We start from the raw sequence: 14,306 nt of genomic DNA, 5'->3' as shown, positions 1-14,306 counted from the left end.
GCCATGGCAACGGCGGGGCCGTGAGGGGCCGACGGCTGGGGCCCGGTGGGGCGAGCTGCTGCTGCTGGGCGGTCGCCGGGGAGGTAGGGCGCTGGTGCCAGCGCTCATTGCCGCCGTAACCTCAGCACTGAGGCTCAGGCGATGGCAAAAGTTGTGTCTTGTCTTCGTGTACAAACTCATGTCAAAGCCGTGGCGCGCAGGCCTCGTTTGCACAGGCCTCGTTCGCACAGGCCCCACGGTCATCGAAGGTCTTCCCAGAAGAGGGAGGGACCCCCAGGCAGCCATGCTGAGGTGGTTGGATTTCTAAGGTACATCAGCTCCACTTGCTCCCTGAAGAGGAGCGGAGAGCGTCCCACAGACCCGCAGTGTGGAGGCCCGCAGCGTGCCGAGGAGCTTCATAGGCTGCCAGATGGCAAATGCTGTAACACAGCCTGCACACAGGGCTGTCGTCTTGCTTGGACTTCCAGGAGGCAGAAGACTGGGAGGTAATGGGCCCTCTTCTGCTTACAGGCCAAATGGTGTCCAGAGACCTTATGTGCCCCCTCAGGCAAGGACACTCTCACCCTCCTTAGGGTGGGGTTGGGCAGGGGTCACTCCTCCCACACATTGCAAGGAGCAACATGGCAAATGGCCAAAAAATTAAGCCCTGACACACACACACAATTTACACACCCAGCTGAGGGACAGATAGTGCTTGGAGGGATCCTGAGCCCTGGCTATATGGTGGTCCCTGTGCCCAGAGTGCTTCAGGTTTTTTTTATTTTTCATCATCTTTTGCTTGTACTGTCCTGACCAGTTTTTTCTTGTATTTCTTTGTTTTTCTTTCTGATGTAAAGACAGAAAGGAATAGAAACAGTATGGGTATGTTCTCACAATCCTTCATTTAGTGATTATTAAGAATAATGAGAAATCCCAGGTTAAATCAAGTATTTTTGGAAATTCTTTTGCCTTGGCCCACTTTTTTTTTTTTCAGTCAGTTCCAAATAATGATTCTTGTACCCCAGTTCAACTTCCTGCATCTTATTACCTATAGTCAGAACACATCTTAGAATTGAAGAAATGCTTTGGCATTTCTTGTGCAAATGCTTACTGTTTCTTCTGGTTTGCCCATGTTGCTGCTTCAGAACATCCCCTCATCTGCCTCCCATTGCTTTCTTTCTCCTTTCTGCCCTATGTTACCTCAGCATCTTCCATCTTATCTGTCACCCTTCCTCCTTCCCAGCCCACCCCTGGTCCTAGCTGTAGCACACTTCTGGGACATCTTTCCCCAGATTTCTCACCTGACTTCTTGCTTCTTTCCACTTGGTGAATCGTTGTGCTCATCCTTAATATTTCTTGATGTCAACAGGTGCTTTCCAAAAGGCCCTCAGAGCCCCACATAAGGACTAGTACAGGTTTTCACACTAAACTATGCTTTTCCCCACTGATACTGCAGTCTGATGGTGTTGTCACGTCCTGGCTGTCCCTCCACAGGGAACCCTTTGGTGCCCTCACCTCTGCCCTGGTCCTGCCCAGTGTCACCGTGGGCTGCCTGTCCCTGCTGCAGCCTTCCTCACCCAAACCCCAGTCCTGTACCCCTGAGGTAAAACAGCTTTTCCAGAAAAGGCCTTCAAAGCCCTTTTGCAAATGCACTCAATGAAGGACCATGGGTGGTTCTTCTGGAGAAAAGAAAGATCTGCCTTCATCTGACTTAGGAAGGAAGAAACAAAGCATAAGGTCACTAGAGCTTTGGCAGCTTTCAAGTTGCCCAAAATCTTCCTCTCATCTGCTAACAGTTGCAAAAATGGCATTGCTCTGGCAGGGCAGTTGGATTTATTTTCAGTATGAAAAAGTGTACTTTTCCTAACCTTATTTTCAGAAGTGGCTAAACTCTCTGGTCTAATGCTTCCCTCCACCAAAACTGTTTGCTTGCGGCAGTACTCATGTGGGAAAATTCAGCCTAAATAATTGTCATTTAGCAAATACATAACTCATAAGGTCAGGCAGCCTTGCCAAGAGGTGATAATACCAGGTCAGCCCAAACTATACTTTATTAATAGCTGAGAGTGCTTGTATTTTTATCCACTGATGACTACGGGTAAGGCAGAAGTAGGACAAGAAGGAAAATGTGTCCTGTACAAACAGTTGGAGAGGAGGTGGGCTCCGGGGACCTCATTACCACCTTCACAAGAGGTGGTAATGCTGTAATTGCTGTGTGTTGCAGTCCTTGCTTCTCTCTCCTCTGGCTGGTTCCACCTTCTCATCCAGCAGTTTGCTCAAGGCAGCCCTGCTGTGCTGCAGGCTCCCAATTGCAGAAAGCCACCACCTACACCAGCTGCTAACGCTCTTAGTGCCGTGACCACAGCCATGAAAGACATTTACGTTGTGTTCTCTCTTGCACAAGAAGAAAAATAAAAAATAAATCATTTTCCACCAAAGGTTAATTAATATTGAGGTGTGATCAGTGACAGCTCTAATGCTTTTGAGTTGGTGGGGACGTTGCCAGAAAATTTTATGTTAGGCTGGTGTGTTTTTATGTATAATGCAGCAGAGACTTAGGATAATATTAACAAGATAAGAATATTTAGTTAATACAAATTTAGTTTATGTAAGTTTAGTTAATTAATACTTAGGATAATATTAACAAGATAAGAATATTTAGTTAATACAAGTTTAGTTAATGTAAGTTTAAACAGAAAGTGTGACTATTGCCTTGTAAAGGACCTTTTCATTTTTGTGTATGCGCTTTTTTCACTCAGATCAATTTGGCACAGCCGTGCTTCTACTTTGCCGGTACCTGAACGCACAAGGATTCTGCAGTGCACCTAGAGGGTAGTAAAGAAAAAACCTGCTTCTCACATGTATGAAGTTTTCACATGCTACGACCTGGTAAGTGTTGCCTCTAACATTACACACCACCTCCTTTTTCTCTGCCACACTCTCCCTTGCGTACGGCTGCCATTGCACATCACTGTTTAGACAAGGACAACAAAGATTTTAGTGAAGTTCATAAAACTCTGTGTTGATGGGCCCAACTATCCCCAACACGTGGGGGCCAAAGCCTCTCCTGGGAGCTGCTGGAATTCAGCAACTGGCAGAGGTAAAGTTAGAGCAGCAGAGCTGCAAGCATTTTTAGTTTCCTAGAATATTTTTCAGGCTATTTCAAGCAGTCTGTAATCTTATGTCACTGTATGTTATGGCAACCAAAGTCCAGCAGGTGAGGATATAAATAAACACGAATCAAAAACAATGTTATTTCTCTTACCAAAGTTATGGTTGTTCAGGAGGGTAATGAGTGAGCTACTGTCAACAGACCCTACATACGCCACGCTGACCTTTCATTTTGTAGTTGTGGAAACTGTGCTTAGGGATTACTTAGGTCTATGGAAGCAAGTTTTTTAGGCTTTATTGGTCATGCTTTCTCACACATGTTATTTGCATACCCTCTTCTTAAAAAGTCTCTCATTGTCTTTGCATAAATATTTATTTAATTTTGCTCAGCAGTAATAATAACTAATATATATGTGCTAGTGTAATCATTCATAAGGAAGTAATAGATTTGCACTTGCCTATACAAACACTATTTTCCCATGTTGTACATAGGCAAATATAGTTTCTGGTACAGTTTGTGTCCATCCCTTTGCTCAGCAGTAATAATAACTAATATATATGTGCTAGTGTAATCATTCATAAGGAAGTAATAGATTTGCACTTGCCTATACAAACACAATTTTCCCATGTTGTACATAGGCAAATATGATTACTATAGTTTCTTGTACAGTTTGTGTCCATCCTCTCTCTGTAACAAAAAAATCTCATTTATTCAGTCTCAAATTATTTAATAAATCCTCAGTTGGCCGTTCATATCCTTTATCACAATTGACATTACATAAAAAAGAGAGGGAACACAGTATCACAATTTTATGTGGAACTTTGGATTTAAAAATCATGTAACAAAAAAATCTCATTTATTCAGTCTCAATTTAATAAATCTTCAGTTGGCCGTTCATATCCTTTATCAAAATTGACATTACATAAAAAAGAGAGGGAATACAGTATCACAATTTTGTGTGGAACTTTAGATTTAAAAATCATACTGCTTCACTGAAGGAAGGTAATGAATTAGGCAAACGAAAACATCAAAATATTTACCTTGTCAAAAATTGATGCAGTGACTAATACTCTTATTAAGTTATATTGGTTTGCTTCTTTTACAGGAAACTTTATAACTTTGCTGAATACTTTCAAAATATTACAATAGAGAGCACTTAGTATTTGCTATTATTTTTCAGTTGCAATTTTTGCCAGCAGTTCAAAACTGCTCTACATATAAAAAGAAACTTCACATGCATTTTTTTTTATTTCAGCACATTAGTCTCCTCTAGCTATAAAAAAAACTGTAAAAACACAATTTAGCTGCAGGATGCCAATACACTGGTTTCTCAACTCTTTTCTTTCTCATGCTTTTCCATTTCCCTATAAATACATGCTTTTATGCAGCTGGATTGTTGCACAAGTAAACAAAACAGAACAAAAAAAAAAGCCAATATAAAGGTCAATAAAACTATTTAGAAAACTAGGGAAAATACTATTACTATCATTTTGGGACCTGAGCAGCATTGTGTTTGTACTGTAGTAACAGAGTTTAGAATTAGATGTAGTACAATCTCTTCTATTTTTTGATTAGTTTCTGTAAACTTTGTGGTTTTCTAACCTCTTGGCTAGCTTCAGTCAAATTTGACAAGGACCAAGACATGAAAAGCTCCGTTAGGTTAAAAAAAAAACTGGAAAGAATCAAAATGCCTTCCTCTACTGTGGGAAAAGTAGGGAGAAAACAATGTTCAAACACAGCCATTGGGACAAGGTCCAGGCCACCCAGCAGGTACATACCAGCCAGTCAAGTCAGCACATGTGTAGCTCCCAGCCCAGCCCCAGCACATGACATCTCTTTCCATCCCACAGGCCAAAAATAAGGTACGAAATGGGGATGGGGACAGTAGGAAAAGGAAAGGAAACAAGAGCATTATGATCTTGGGGAAAAGAAAGGAATGGGAAGGATTGTAGACGTTTAAGAAGGTATAAGATATGGAGAGCAAAGAACTGGGGAAGACAGTCATACACATGACCTGGCAAAAGACAAGCTTACTGTAAACTAGGCCTCGTTTGTTTAACAGCTTACAGGATTGTAAGAAATTCATCATACCCCAGCAGATCACCTGCATACCTGGGCAGAAAGGGAGTGGCATCTATTGGCAGAACCAGAGACTGCCCTACAGAAGCTGTGACTGAAAAAGCTGCCTGAGAAGGCTGCAAAGCGCTCCAGGAAGTTCCCTGCTTTGGAATTTTTGTGCTTAGCAGGAGCAGTGACTTGGCAAGAGCAAACCAACATGCACAATTCCACTTCCCAAAACACACTGTGGGCACAGGAACACATGCATGTCAGCTGCCACCTTGTCCAAAGGCAGGTCATACTGGTGACCCGTAAGATCAGACATATATTCTACGCTGTTCAGCAACTTCCCTGTTGTATTTAGTAGATGCACACAATGGAGTGTGTTTCACATTTTATGAACAGGGTATTTATCCTACTTTTCCTGTTTTAGGGAAGGGGCTCAAAACAAAAAAACCCACATTAGTAATATGATTTGTCATTCAGTTCCTTATCTTGTATCTCATTATTTCTTTGGCAACAGGAGTTACAGCATTTCCTTTATAAATCAGATATGCTGACATATATGACTATACATATTAACTTACTAGCCATTTGGCAACAGGAGTTACAGCATTTCCTTTATAAATCAGATATGCTTACTTATATATGACTATATATATTAACTTACTAGCCCATATACATTAGACTACTGACTGCCAAAGCAAGCTTTAATCCAAAGCTCTGGGAGGTAGATAACCTGGCCTAAGTTTGGTCACCTTCCGTGACAGCAAACAGCAATAACAACATTGCTGGGCAACATCATCTTCGCAATGGATCGCTATGCAAACCACAGTAATGGGGTAATAGCTCTTTCCCAGCTCCACCATCAGATGCAAAGGCTACCCACCCCCAACCCTACACCACAGATCTTCTAGATTAGAGGCCTGTTTTACTATAAATACGTAGCATTTGAAAGAGCAGTCTATACATTCCTGAAATTGCTACGTTTGGTGTGTTTATTTTTTTATACAAACAATCCATATTTTATCATGACTCCTGTTGCACAGTAAGAGTGAGAAATTGGATAAAGAATAGTTTTCACAGCTTTAAGAAAAAAAAAAAATCATGCTTTTGAGATAATAGATGGCTAATAACAGACTTTGGTAATGGGAGCTCTAGAAGATTTTCAACTATGCTGAGGTTGGTTGCTTGCTTTAAGGAAATACTACACTGTAGAATTTGTAAGCATGATAATTTACCAGATTGTTGTCATTTCAACATAGAACTAGAAGCCTGTTTCAAAGTTTTATTAATTCAAGTCATAAAAAAGTTACAGCAACTTGAAATATGTACAAACAGCCATAAAAACATCATGTTCAGTTATAAAGGAGGCACTCTCCTCACAACGTGGCTACAAAAGAGGCCATTTTCTCTTTAATAAAACTCCCACAAGGGTAAAATAACCATTTAAGCATGTATGCTCCAAAACCCTAGTAACAGCAGTTGACAGCTCATTTAATCATCATAAACATAAGATCAGGGAGTAGTTAAGCTTGACTTAAGTAAGATGGGGTGTTTAAGATTCAACTCTCAACAAATGGTAAAAACAGTAGCACAGTTACCAGTCTTGGCTGTTACAGAGTTTTAACAAATCATTAAGTGAGCACAATTGCCTTGCTTTCAGGAGGAATCTTTGAAGAGTTAAGATCCATGCCTCCAATGTTTCTGTTGTCTTCTTGTTGGAATCTTACTCTGTTGTCAGGCAATTTAATTACGCATTCAGCCCTCTATGCATTTCATTCATTTCCTTTACCTGGAGGGGAGGAGGCAGGACAGATCAACATTTGTGCTAATCTTACTCTGTTGTCAGGCAATTTAATTACGCGTTCAGCCCTCTATGCATTTCATTCATTTCCTTTACCTGGAGGGGAGGAGGCAGAAAGAGATCAACATTTGTGCTGCTTCTCAACAGTTCAGGACAGAACAAGACTATCAGTATTTCCTGTGGATTGTGTAGCCCTTGCTATAGATATGTAAAAGCAGTATGTGCTGTCAGCACCACCCCCCACCCCTGGGAAAGGCAGCAGATAATGAGTTGTCTTTGAAAGGGGTGCAGAACAGACAGGGTGAACTATAGAGGTGAAAACTAGTTAACAGAATTTCAGTATTCTCAGTTTCATTGAACACAGCTGAAGCACCCAAACCAAGCTTTTATTAAACTACAACAAACTTCGGAGGTTCTGATTTCTGGCCAACCTCTTCCCCACACATGTACCATAAACAGAAATTAAATTACCTCTGCTTTCACGTACTTCCCTTTCCTCCTCCTCGTCAGGACCTGTAAGAGAAGGACAGAATAATTGTGAAGTTTTATTTAAGTCTTGACTTAACAGGAAACTTTATCTGGTTGTGACCTTGAAATTGTCCCTTCCAGAGTCAGATACACAAGAGGCCACCTGTCATTCTTGACTACTTTAAACTAGGAGGTACTTTCTTCACCTCAATGACTTTTTTCTAGTATTTTTATTTTTCCACACAACACCTTTCAGTCCTGACCCGAAACAGCGATGGTCCAATGCTTCCTTCCCACCTCCCAAGCCTCAAAAAAATTCTAGTTTACTGAAGATTGTTTCTATCAGAGTCGAATTACCCTGGTCTGTTATTTCCCAAATCGCTGTTAGAACTTACCAGAACAACAATTCCAGCAACTATGGCTATTACTACTATTACAATGACAGCAATGAGGCCAGGAGTCAGAGACTTCATGGAAAACTCCGGCGGTATTTCATCAACATAGTAGACCGCCACCTTCTCAAAAAGCAGCCTCTCATTATCAATGGTCATGTTCAGTATGTTTTCATGGAAGATGGAGTCACCTTTGAGCTAAGAATAGATAGGAATAAAAAGGCACTGCAATTAATTCATCTTGCTTTAGCAACACTACTGAGTGCAATGCAAAATATGTATTTTTTTCTTTGGCAGGCTTCACCCAAGACACACTTACATCTTTTTCAAGGTAGTAGGCCACATCAGCTATATCCACATCCCTAGAAGATTTTTCGGAGGAGTTTTGTTTCAAGTCAATAGTAATTAAAGGTTCTTCATACTGCAAAAAATATAGTATGGTATTAAGAAGGGTCTGGTTTAAATCCAACAATCAAACAACAGAGTGAAATATTATGATCCAACTTGTGAACTCACAACCTGAATCAAGTTTCTGGTACTTGTTCTCAAGCCAACTGTTTACAGTATGATTCATACTTCACTTTTTTAGTGAAGCAAAATAAGGATTAATCTACAGACTGAGGAGAGCAATATGTAATTTCTCAGTATTTCAGTTCAGATACAGCTATTTGCTACCTGCTCAGCAAGTGTCACTATTTTGAAATCTTCTAATAAGACTCACACTGTACTGCATTTGTCAAACAAGACTTTTCAAAGTTATTCACAACAAAATAAAAATGTGATACTTCACTAGAAGCTATGTGCTTCTTACCAGAACACTACTTATGTAGCGTCCATCCAGCATGTAGCGACTGGTAATCAACTGCTTGAAGAATCTGTAAGGATATTAAAGCCATAGCTGTTAAAAACAGTACTATTTTACACTTCTATTTTCAAAAGCAGAGAAGACTAGTGTAATTAACTGGTTTTCTTTTTCCTGCAGTCTCTGTGCTAGGCTGACCCCATCTGGCAAGTAAACTGTCATACCTGGTCTCTCACTTCCCCCAGCAGGGTTTGGAACAGAAGCAAGGGTCAAAAGTAAGAAAAAAAACCTTCACGGGGCAAAGTAAAGACAGTGTAATAAGTGAAAGGGTTGGGTGGGGGAAACAGAAAACCCCAAGTGACACAGAAGCACCCTGTGTCACTCACCGCTAGCAGATCGGTGCCCAGCCAATCTCCAAGCAATGTCTACTTGGGAGAGACCTGCCCCCAGATACTGTTCATGACATTATACAATAAGGAATGTCTTTCAGCTCAATTGGGGTCAGCGGTCTCTGCCGTGTCCCCCCCCTTTCCCAACCTCTTGCCCACCCCCAACCTGATCACTGGGGCGGGAGAGTGGGAGTCTGAGAAGGCCTTAACACTACGTAAGCACCATCCAGCAACAGCAAAAACACCAGTGACTTATCAACACTGTTTTGGTCACCACTCTAAAACACAGCACCACACCGACTGCTACCAAGAAAGTTAACTCCATCCCAACCAAACCCACAGCACTCTCGTTACTGAATTGTACTAGAGGCCTGTTAATTCCCAACAGTGAGGATGCACTTAGTGAAAAATAAACACATAACATTACTGCAGTGGTAGAGAGAAGGGTTTGAATAGCTTTTGAGAGTTCAGAAGAGAAGCTAGAGAATATCAGCTTTTGTTCCAGTGGGGGAGACCTAATAGCACATTTTTCTTGCTATATGACCTCTAACAGAGAAGTAGGATTTTGTTTTAGCCAAAACAATAGCTAAACTGTTGTTTTTCTTCTGCTGCCTCTATGTAGCCCCTCCACCATCTTTGTCAGTTTACTTTTGGGGCAGTTTCACTTTTCAATTCCTTCAGTATATTGACTTGATAAAAAAAAACAGCCATCAATTTTAAAAGGAAGTGAATCTCGTTAACAATTAATTCATTTCCAATAAAAAGTAAGGTTTTCTACCAGCCATCAATTTTAAAAGGAAGTGAATCTCATTAACAATTAAATTATTTCCAATAAAAATGAAGGATCTGTAGGTCACTTCTAAGATGTCTTACAAATTAGTTCAGAGGTCTGACAGAGCTTTTAAACAATTGTTCAGAAATACACCAGGTATCTAGTGGTGCATGCAGGCACTGCCATACCATCTTGCTATCATCACTTACCTGTCTAAAACGTCAGAGTGCAGCGGAGTGTTCCTCTCACCATGTTTAATTTCAATGATGATCCACCTGAAGTAACAGGCAAGTACAATGAATACTCTCAGAGCATGTGCATGTAACAATGCATACTAAAAGTCTAACCCCGGGGAAAAAAAACAGAACAGCAAGAGAGACAGCAGCGAGAGGAGAAAAAAGAAAAAGAAGTCCCCCTCCAAACCCCTTCAATGACTCATTTCTGAATGAAATAGAGAAAAAAAAGCAGTAGTCAAGTGCTTATTGCTCTGTCTTTCAGTCCCAGCACATGCTTCATACAGATAAGTCCTCTGAAATGCAGAACCCAATACAGGAATGTTTTAGTGTCACAGCATACCCTGTTGAAACACTTACATTGTTCTGACTAATTGATTGCATTTCAAGTCAGCATCATGTTTATCAGTTCTTCTAACACCAGCTGTATTCACACACCAACAGGTGGTTCCATTGCACTGCTTCGCCTTGAAAACACCAGTATTTTCACACTCGGGATCATAAAGGCCATCAGTATCTTCAAATGCATCTTTTGGCTTCTCACGACGACCTGATTTTGAGCCTCTCATTTCCGCTTTCATCAACAGGCATTTTGAAGTCACTAAAAGTAACCAGAAAGTCACGTTATGCAGCATCCAGCCATGCAGGTTCAAAACAAAGCTCTTCGGTCTGTAAAAACACAGGTTTACATCAGAAGGAACCAGATTTGAAGCCATTACAAGGAGGAACGGGTGTGTAATACGTAGGTGGTACATAAAGCCAACACAACTGGGCTGTGTCAGCTTCTCAAGGCAAATGCCTTCAGAAGTCCGGCCACTTTCCATTTCTTACAGTGAGAGGATCATTTGCAGCTTGGAAGAATCCAAACCAAGAGTCAGGTCTTGAGACAAGACTCTTCTATCTCTGAATTGGTAGGAGAAGTCATGATTCATGCTTACAAGGAAACTATAAATTAATCTTTGATAAATCCTTGCCATTAGAAACCGAAAATAAAGGAGGACGGAGGAGACTCCACCAGTGTGTGCACCTCCACACAAGTCACGCAGGAGGAACCCTGAACGCTTATCTTCCATCACCAGTTGACCTGGAAGACCAGGAAGCAGCTTTCCTTCCTTGCTACCATTATTTGCCGGGAACTCAATGGTCGTTTTTTCACGTATTTCCTTGAGTTTAGTTGGCACTTTTCCTCACCGCCCCCTACCAGAGAGCACCCCCGGGCCCAGCGCAGCCTCCCCCCCGGGGCGTGCTGTACTCACGGGTGCTACAGTCCACCGGGACACCGGAGCCCACCGACTGGCACTGGCAGACGCCGTTGACCAGCTGGCAGTTGGTCACACGCTTGTTCTTCTGGCAAACGCAGGCTGGAAGGAAGGGAAAGCGGGGCCGTGAGCGCGGCCGTCCCCTCGGGGAGACACCCCGGGGCACGGCGGTGAGGAGAGACAAAGCCGCCCCTCACCGGACGGAGCCGGCCGGGCGTGGGGCACCTGTGCTCCACCGCTCCCCACCCTTCGCGACGCCCCGGCTCCCCCCTAGGCCACTCCGGCCGGGGACAAAGGAGCTCTAGGCCTCCCCCTCCTCACCTTCCCGCGCGCGGGGCGGCCCCTCCCCACCCGCCATCAGCCCCGGCGGAGAGGGGGCGCCATTTTGTGGCGGAGCGGGGTGCCCAGAGGGGCGGCCCGCCGGCCGGCGAAAGGGTCGGCAAGAGTGGGGATAGCGGGGCGGGGGAGCCCGGTTGGAAAAGGGGGTACGGGGAGATGGAGGGGGGAAGGAGGGGTACGGGCACTCACAGTTCTGGGCGCAGGCGGCGGCGCAGAGCAGCAGCAGGAGCGCAGCCCCCCAGAGCGGCTTCATGGCTGGTGCCGGCGGGTGGGTCGCGGAGGGGCCGGGGAAGAGTCCTCCGTAGGGCACGGGAGGAGGAGGAAGAGGAGAGGGACCGGTGCCTGCGCGGCGGCCGAACCGATGTGAGCCGCCCGACAGGTTCCGCAGGTGGTGGTGGCTGCGCCGCGCCCTCCCGGCTCCGGTTACACCTGAGACGCGGAGGAGGCGACGGCTCCTCCTCCCGAGCCAGCCGGGCGCTGTTAAACCGCCACCACCCCCCACCTCCCCTCCCCTCACCGCACCTGGGCGAAACTGGATGGGGCAGGGCGAGTCGCCGCTCCCTGTCCCGGCCCAAATATAGCCTCTTCCGTAAGGGCTGGGGAGGGGGAGCGGTGGCCCGGGGAGGGGTATCCTGAGGTATTGTCGGTCCCCGTAAAGGGGCTGTGAAACCGCCCCGCCCGCCCTCGAGGGGAGGAGGGGGCGTCGTTGTCAGCGAGCCGACGGGTGGCCGCCCCCGCCGTCGAGGAGAAACTGTTAGTCATGGGGGGAAGCTCCCGGGTGTGTTTGCCTTGTGACAAACAGGCCGGGGAGGGGGGGACAAGCCACCTCCTGTCTCGGCTCGGGGCTTCCCGCCGCCGCCGGTGACCTTCAGAGGGCCGGGGCCCAGGAAGGCCTGTCCCGGAGGCCGCCGGCCCCGAGGCCTCTGCCCTGGCCCTGTGTCCACTGGGCCCCGCACCCTCCGTCCCCTCAGGAGAGAAACGGGGGTGGGTGGGTCGGTGTTTTCTCTCGCCCCCGCAATCTGGGAGCCAGTCATAAATATTCACCCTGTATAGTTAGTTTTCTTCACGTCCTGTGGTGCCCTTTGTACTACTCCGTGAGGAGTATATCCTGGTAATGCCTCGGTTCAGTTAAGAAAAAACAGAACGCCTATCTATATAGACTAAGGAGGTTTTTTGCCTCCTTTTTTCTAAAATATACACTAGGTCGTTCTTCTTCGGGATTGCCCTGAAGAGAGTGGCTTCTGGTGCCGCGGTACCCGCGCTTCTTTGTGCAGCAAAATGTGCTTTTTGCGTTGTCTCCGGGCAGCGGGTCTTTGTGGGGACCTGTGAGATGGCAGGGGGTGCCTGAGCCCCTCAGAGTGGCCGAGAAGGAAACACGGAAAAGCCTGCTGCAGGTTCCAAAGCAGCTTTCCAAAGTGTATAAGCAATGCCAAAATGGAAGACAAAAGATAGGTATGGTACACCAAAAAATATTTTCTGAAGCTTTTTTTCCCAGTTTATTAATTCAGTTAAGAAAAAAATACGCATAGATCTTTCTGGAAGATACATTACTGTCCTAGAAAAACAAGTTAGAGGAAAAAGCCTGAATGACACCCCTCTTAAGCCTGTTCCTGCATTTATGAGAAACCATCAGTTTCCAGAACTGATGAACATTTATGAGAAACCATCAGTTTCCAGAAACTTGGAACTTCCTCTTACCAGAGTTTGCACTCACTGTACAATAGAAACATGTTGCTGCTTTTGTGTATGCAGACCTCAGTTAATGAAACTGTTTGAAAACTTTGCGTGTTCTGAAGCACAGGTTAGCTATCTTTGTGGTTTGTCTCTGTGCACAGCTGTGTTTGTGTTGTATTTTTTGGTTTGTGTTTATCATTGTGTACAGTGCCCTGCTGAAATCAGGTAGGTGCTGGCTTAGGGCCGAGTTAAATGATGGGGTTTTGGGTCTTCTGGTACAGCCTGAATTAGACTTTTGCAGCATTTACCTTGATTCTTGTGGTTTTGTGTGGCTTTGTAATACTCTTCTGATACACTTGTTAACGACCCAGAAGAGCAGCATGATGTTACCAGTGTGAAAACTCAGGAAGACTTTAAAGTCTTGGATACGGACTTCTTACTTTGCTGTTGTCAAAGGATGGCATTCTTCAGAAAAATGAGCAGGATCAATAGGATTAGAAACACCTGTCTTACTGTAAAGCTCATTTTCTATGTAAATGTACTGGTTTGTTCGAGATGAGAAGAGTTACTCTGTTGTTAACAAATAACCAAGCTGAACTACGTAAGCCTTGATAATAAGGAAGTGTAAATTTTACGATAGGCTTTTGCCCCCCCCCCCCTTTTTTTTTTTAAAATGTGTAAATGTAGAAGAGCTACCCAGGCTGAGTACAGGCTAATCCTCCTTGTTCTCCTGGCCCTTGTGCTGTGTAGGTAAACCTCTGTGCTGAATTTTAAAAATCCAAGCCTTGGTCTGCAGTTTTGAAACCTCACAGCGGCTACCGCTGAAAGTAGTGCTGCTTCTTCAGCCACCTCTAATGCCAGCTGGGTTTTTGCTGTCAGTACACAAAAATAGGCATAACCTTTAGTGTCTAAGGGTTGAATGGTCTTATGAGATTTGTGTGGACCAAAGAAGCCCTTTACAGTGTGTTTTGGGTTTTTACTATGACAAATTATGTTTTCCCTGAGCTGTTAGTTATCACCTA

General features: G+C 44.3%; 2 protein-coding genes across 3 annotated transcripts in view; both read right to left on the bottom strand.

Moving 5' to 3' along the window:
• The window catches only part of MSH2 (mutS homolog 2), a 55,129-nt gene extending 54,886 nt beyond the window's left edge, over positions 1-243 (bottom strand). The window contains exon 1 of the mRNA XM_014962369.1: positions 20-243. Coding sequence (XP_014817855.1) covers positions 20-243 — 224 coding nt within the window. The remainder of the gene's footprint in view (positions 1-19) is intronic.
• Positions 244-6,422: 6,179 nt separating this feature from the next.
• On the bottom strand, positions 6,423-12,294 carry EPCAM (epithelial cell adhesion molecule). 2 transcript variants are annotated; one of them, XM_014962362.1, is made up of 9 exons: positions 11,800-12,294; positions 11,269-11,373; positions 10,373-10,613; positions 9,989-10,054; positions 8,628-8,691; positions 8,136-8,237; positions 7,820-8,014; positions 7,428-7,469; positions 6,423-6,944 (listed from the first exon to the last, which is right to left on the bottom strand). In XM_014962362.1, the coding sequence occupies exons 1-9, from the start codon at positions 11,861-11,863 to the stop codon at positions 6,903-6,905; spliced, it is 921 nt and encodes a 306-aa protein (XP_014817848.1). In that variant the 5' UTR covers positions 11,864-12,294; the 3' UTR covers positions 6,423-6,902. The 2 variants fall into 2 exon arrangements, with proteins under 2 accessions (XP_014817848.1, XP_014817847.1); XM_014962361.1 differs by lacking the exon at positions 6,423-6,944 and adding an exon at positions 6,984-7,052 and having other exon boundaries at positions 11,800-12,089.
• Positions 12,295-14,306: the final 2,012 nt, after the last annotated feature.

The sequence above is a fragment of the Calidris pugnax genome, unplaced genomic scaffold (genome assembly GCF_001431845.1).
Source record: "Calidris pugnax isolate Ruff unplaced genomic scaffold, ASM143184v1 scaffold147, whole genome shotgun sequence".
Lineage (NCBI taxonomy): Eukaryota > Metazoa > Chordata > Aves > Charadriiformes > Scolopacidae > Calidris > Calidris pugnax.
This window is presented reverse-complemented; position numbering and strand designations above follow the sequence as displayed.

Coding starts and splice junctions, on each gene's coding strand:
- EPCAM (XM_014962362.1), bottom strand. CDS start 11,863: ATGAAGCCGCTCTGGGGGGCTGCGCTCCTGCTGCTGCTCTGCGCCGCC. Junction 11,374..11,799: donor CGCCGCCTGCGCCCAGAACT/GTGAGTGCCCGT, acceptor CCTTCCTTCCAG/CCTGCGTTTGCCAGAAGAAC. Junction 8,692..9,988: donor CACTCTGACGTTTTAGACAG/GTAAGTGATGAT, acceptor ATATCCTTACAG/ATTCTTCAAGCAGTTGATTA.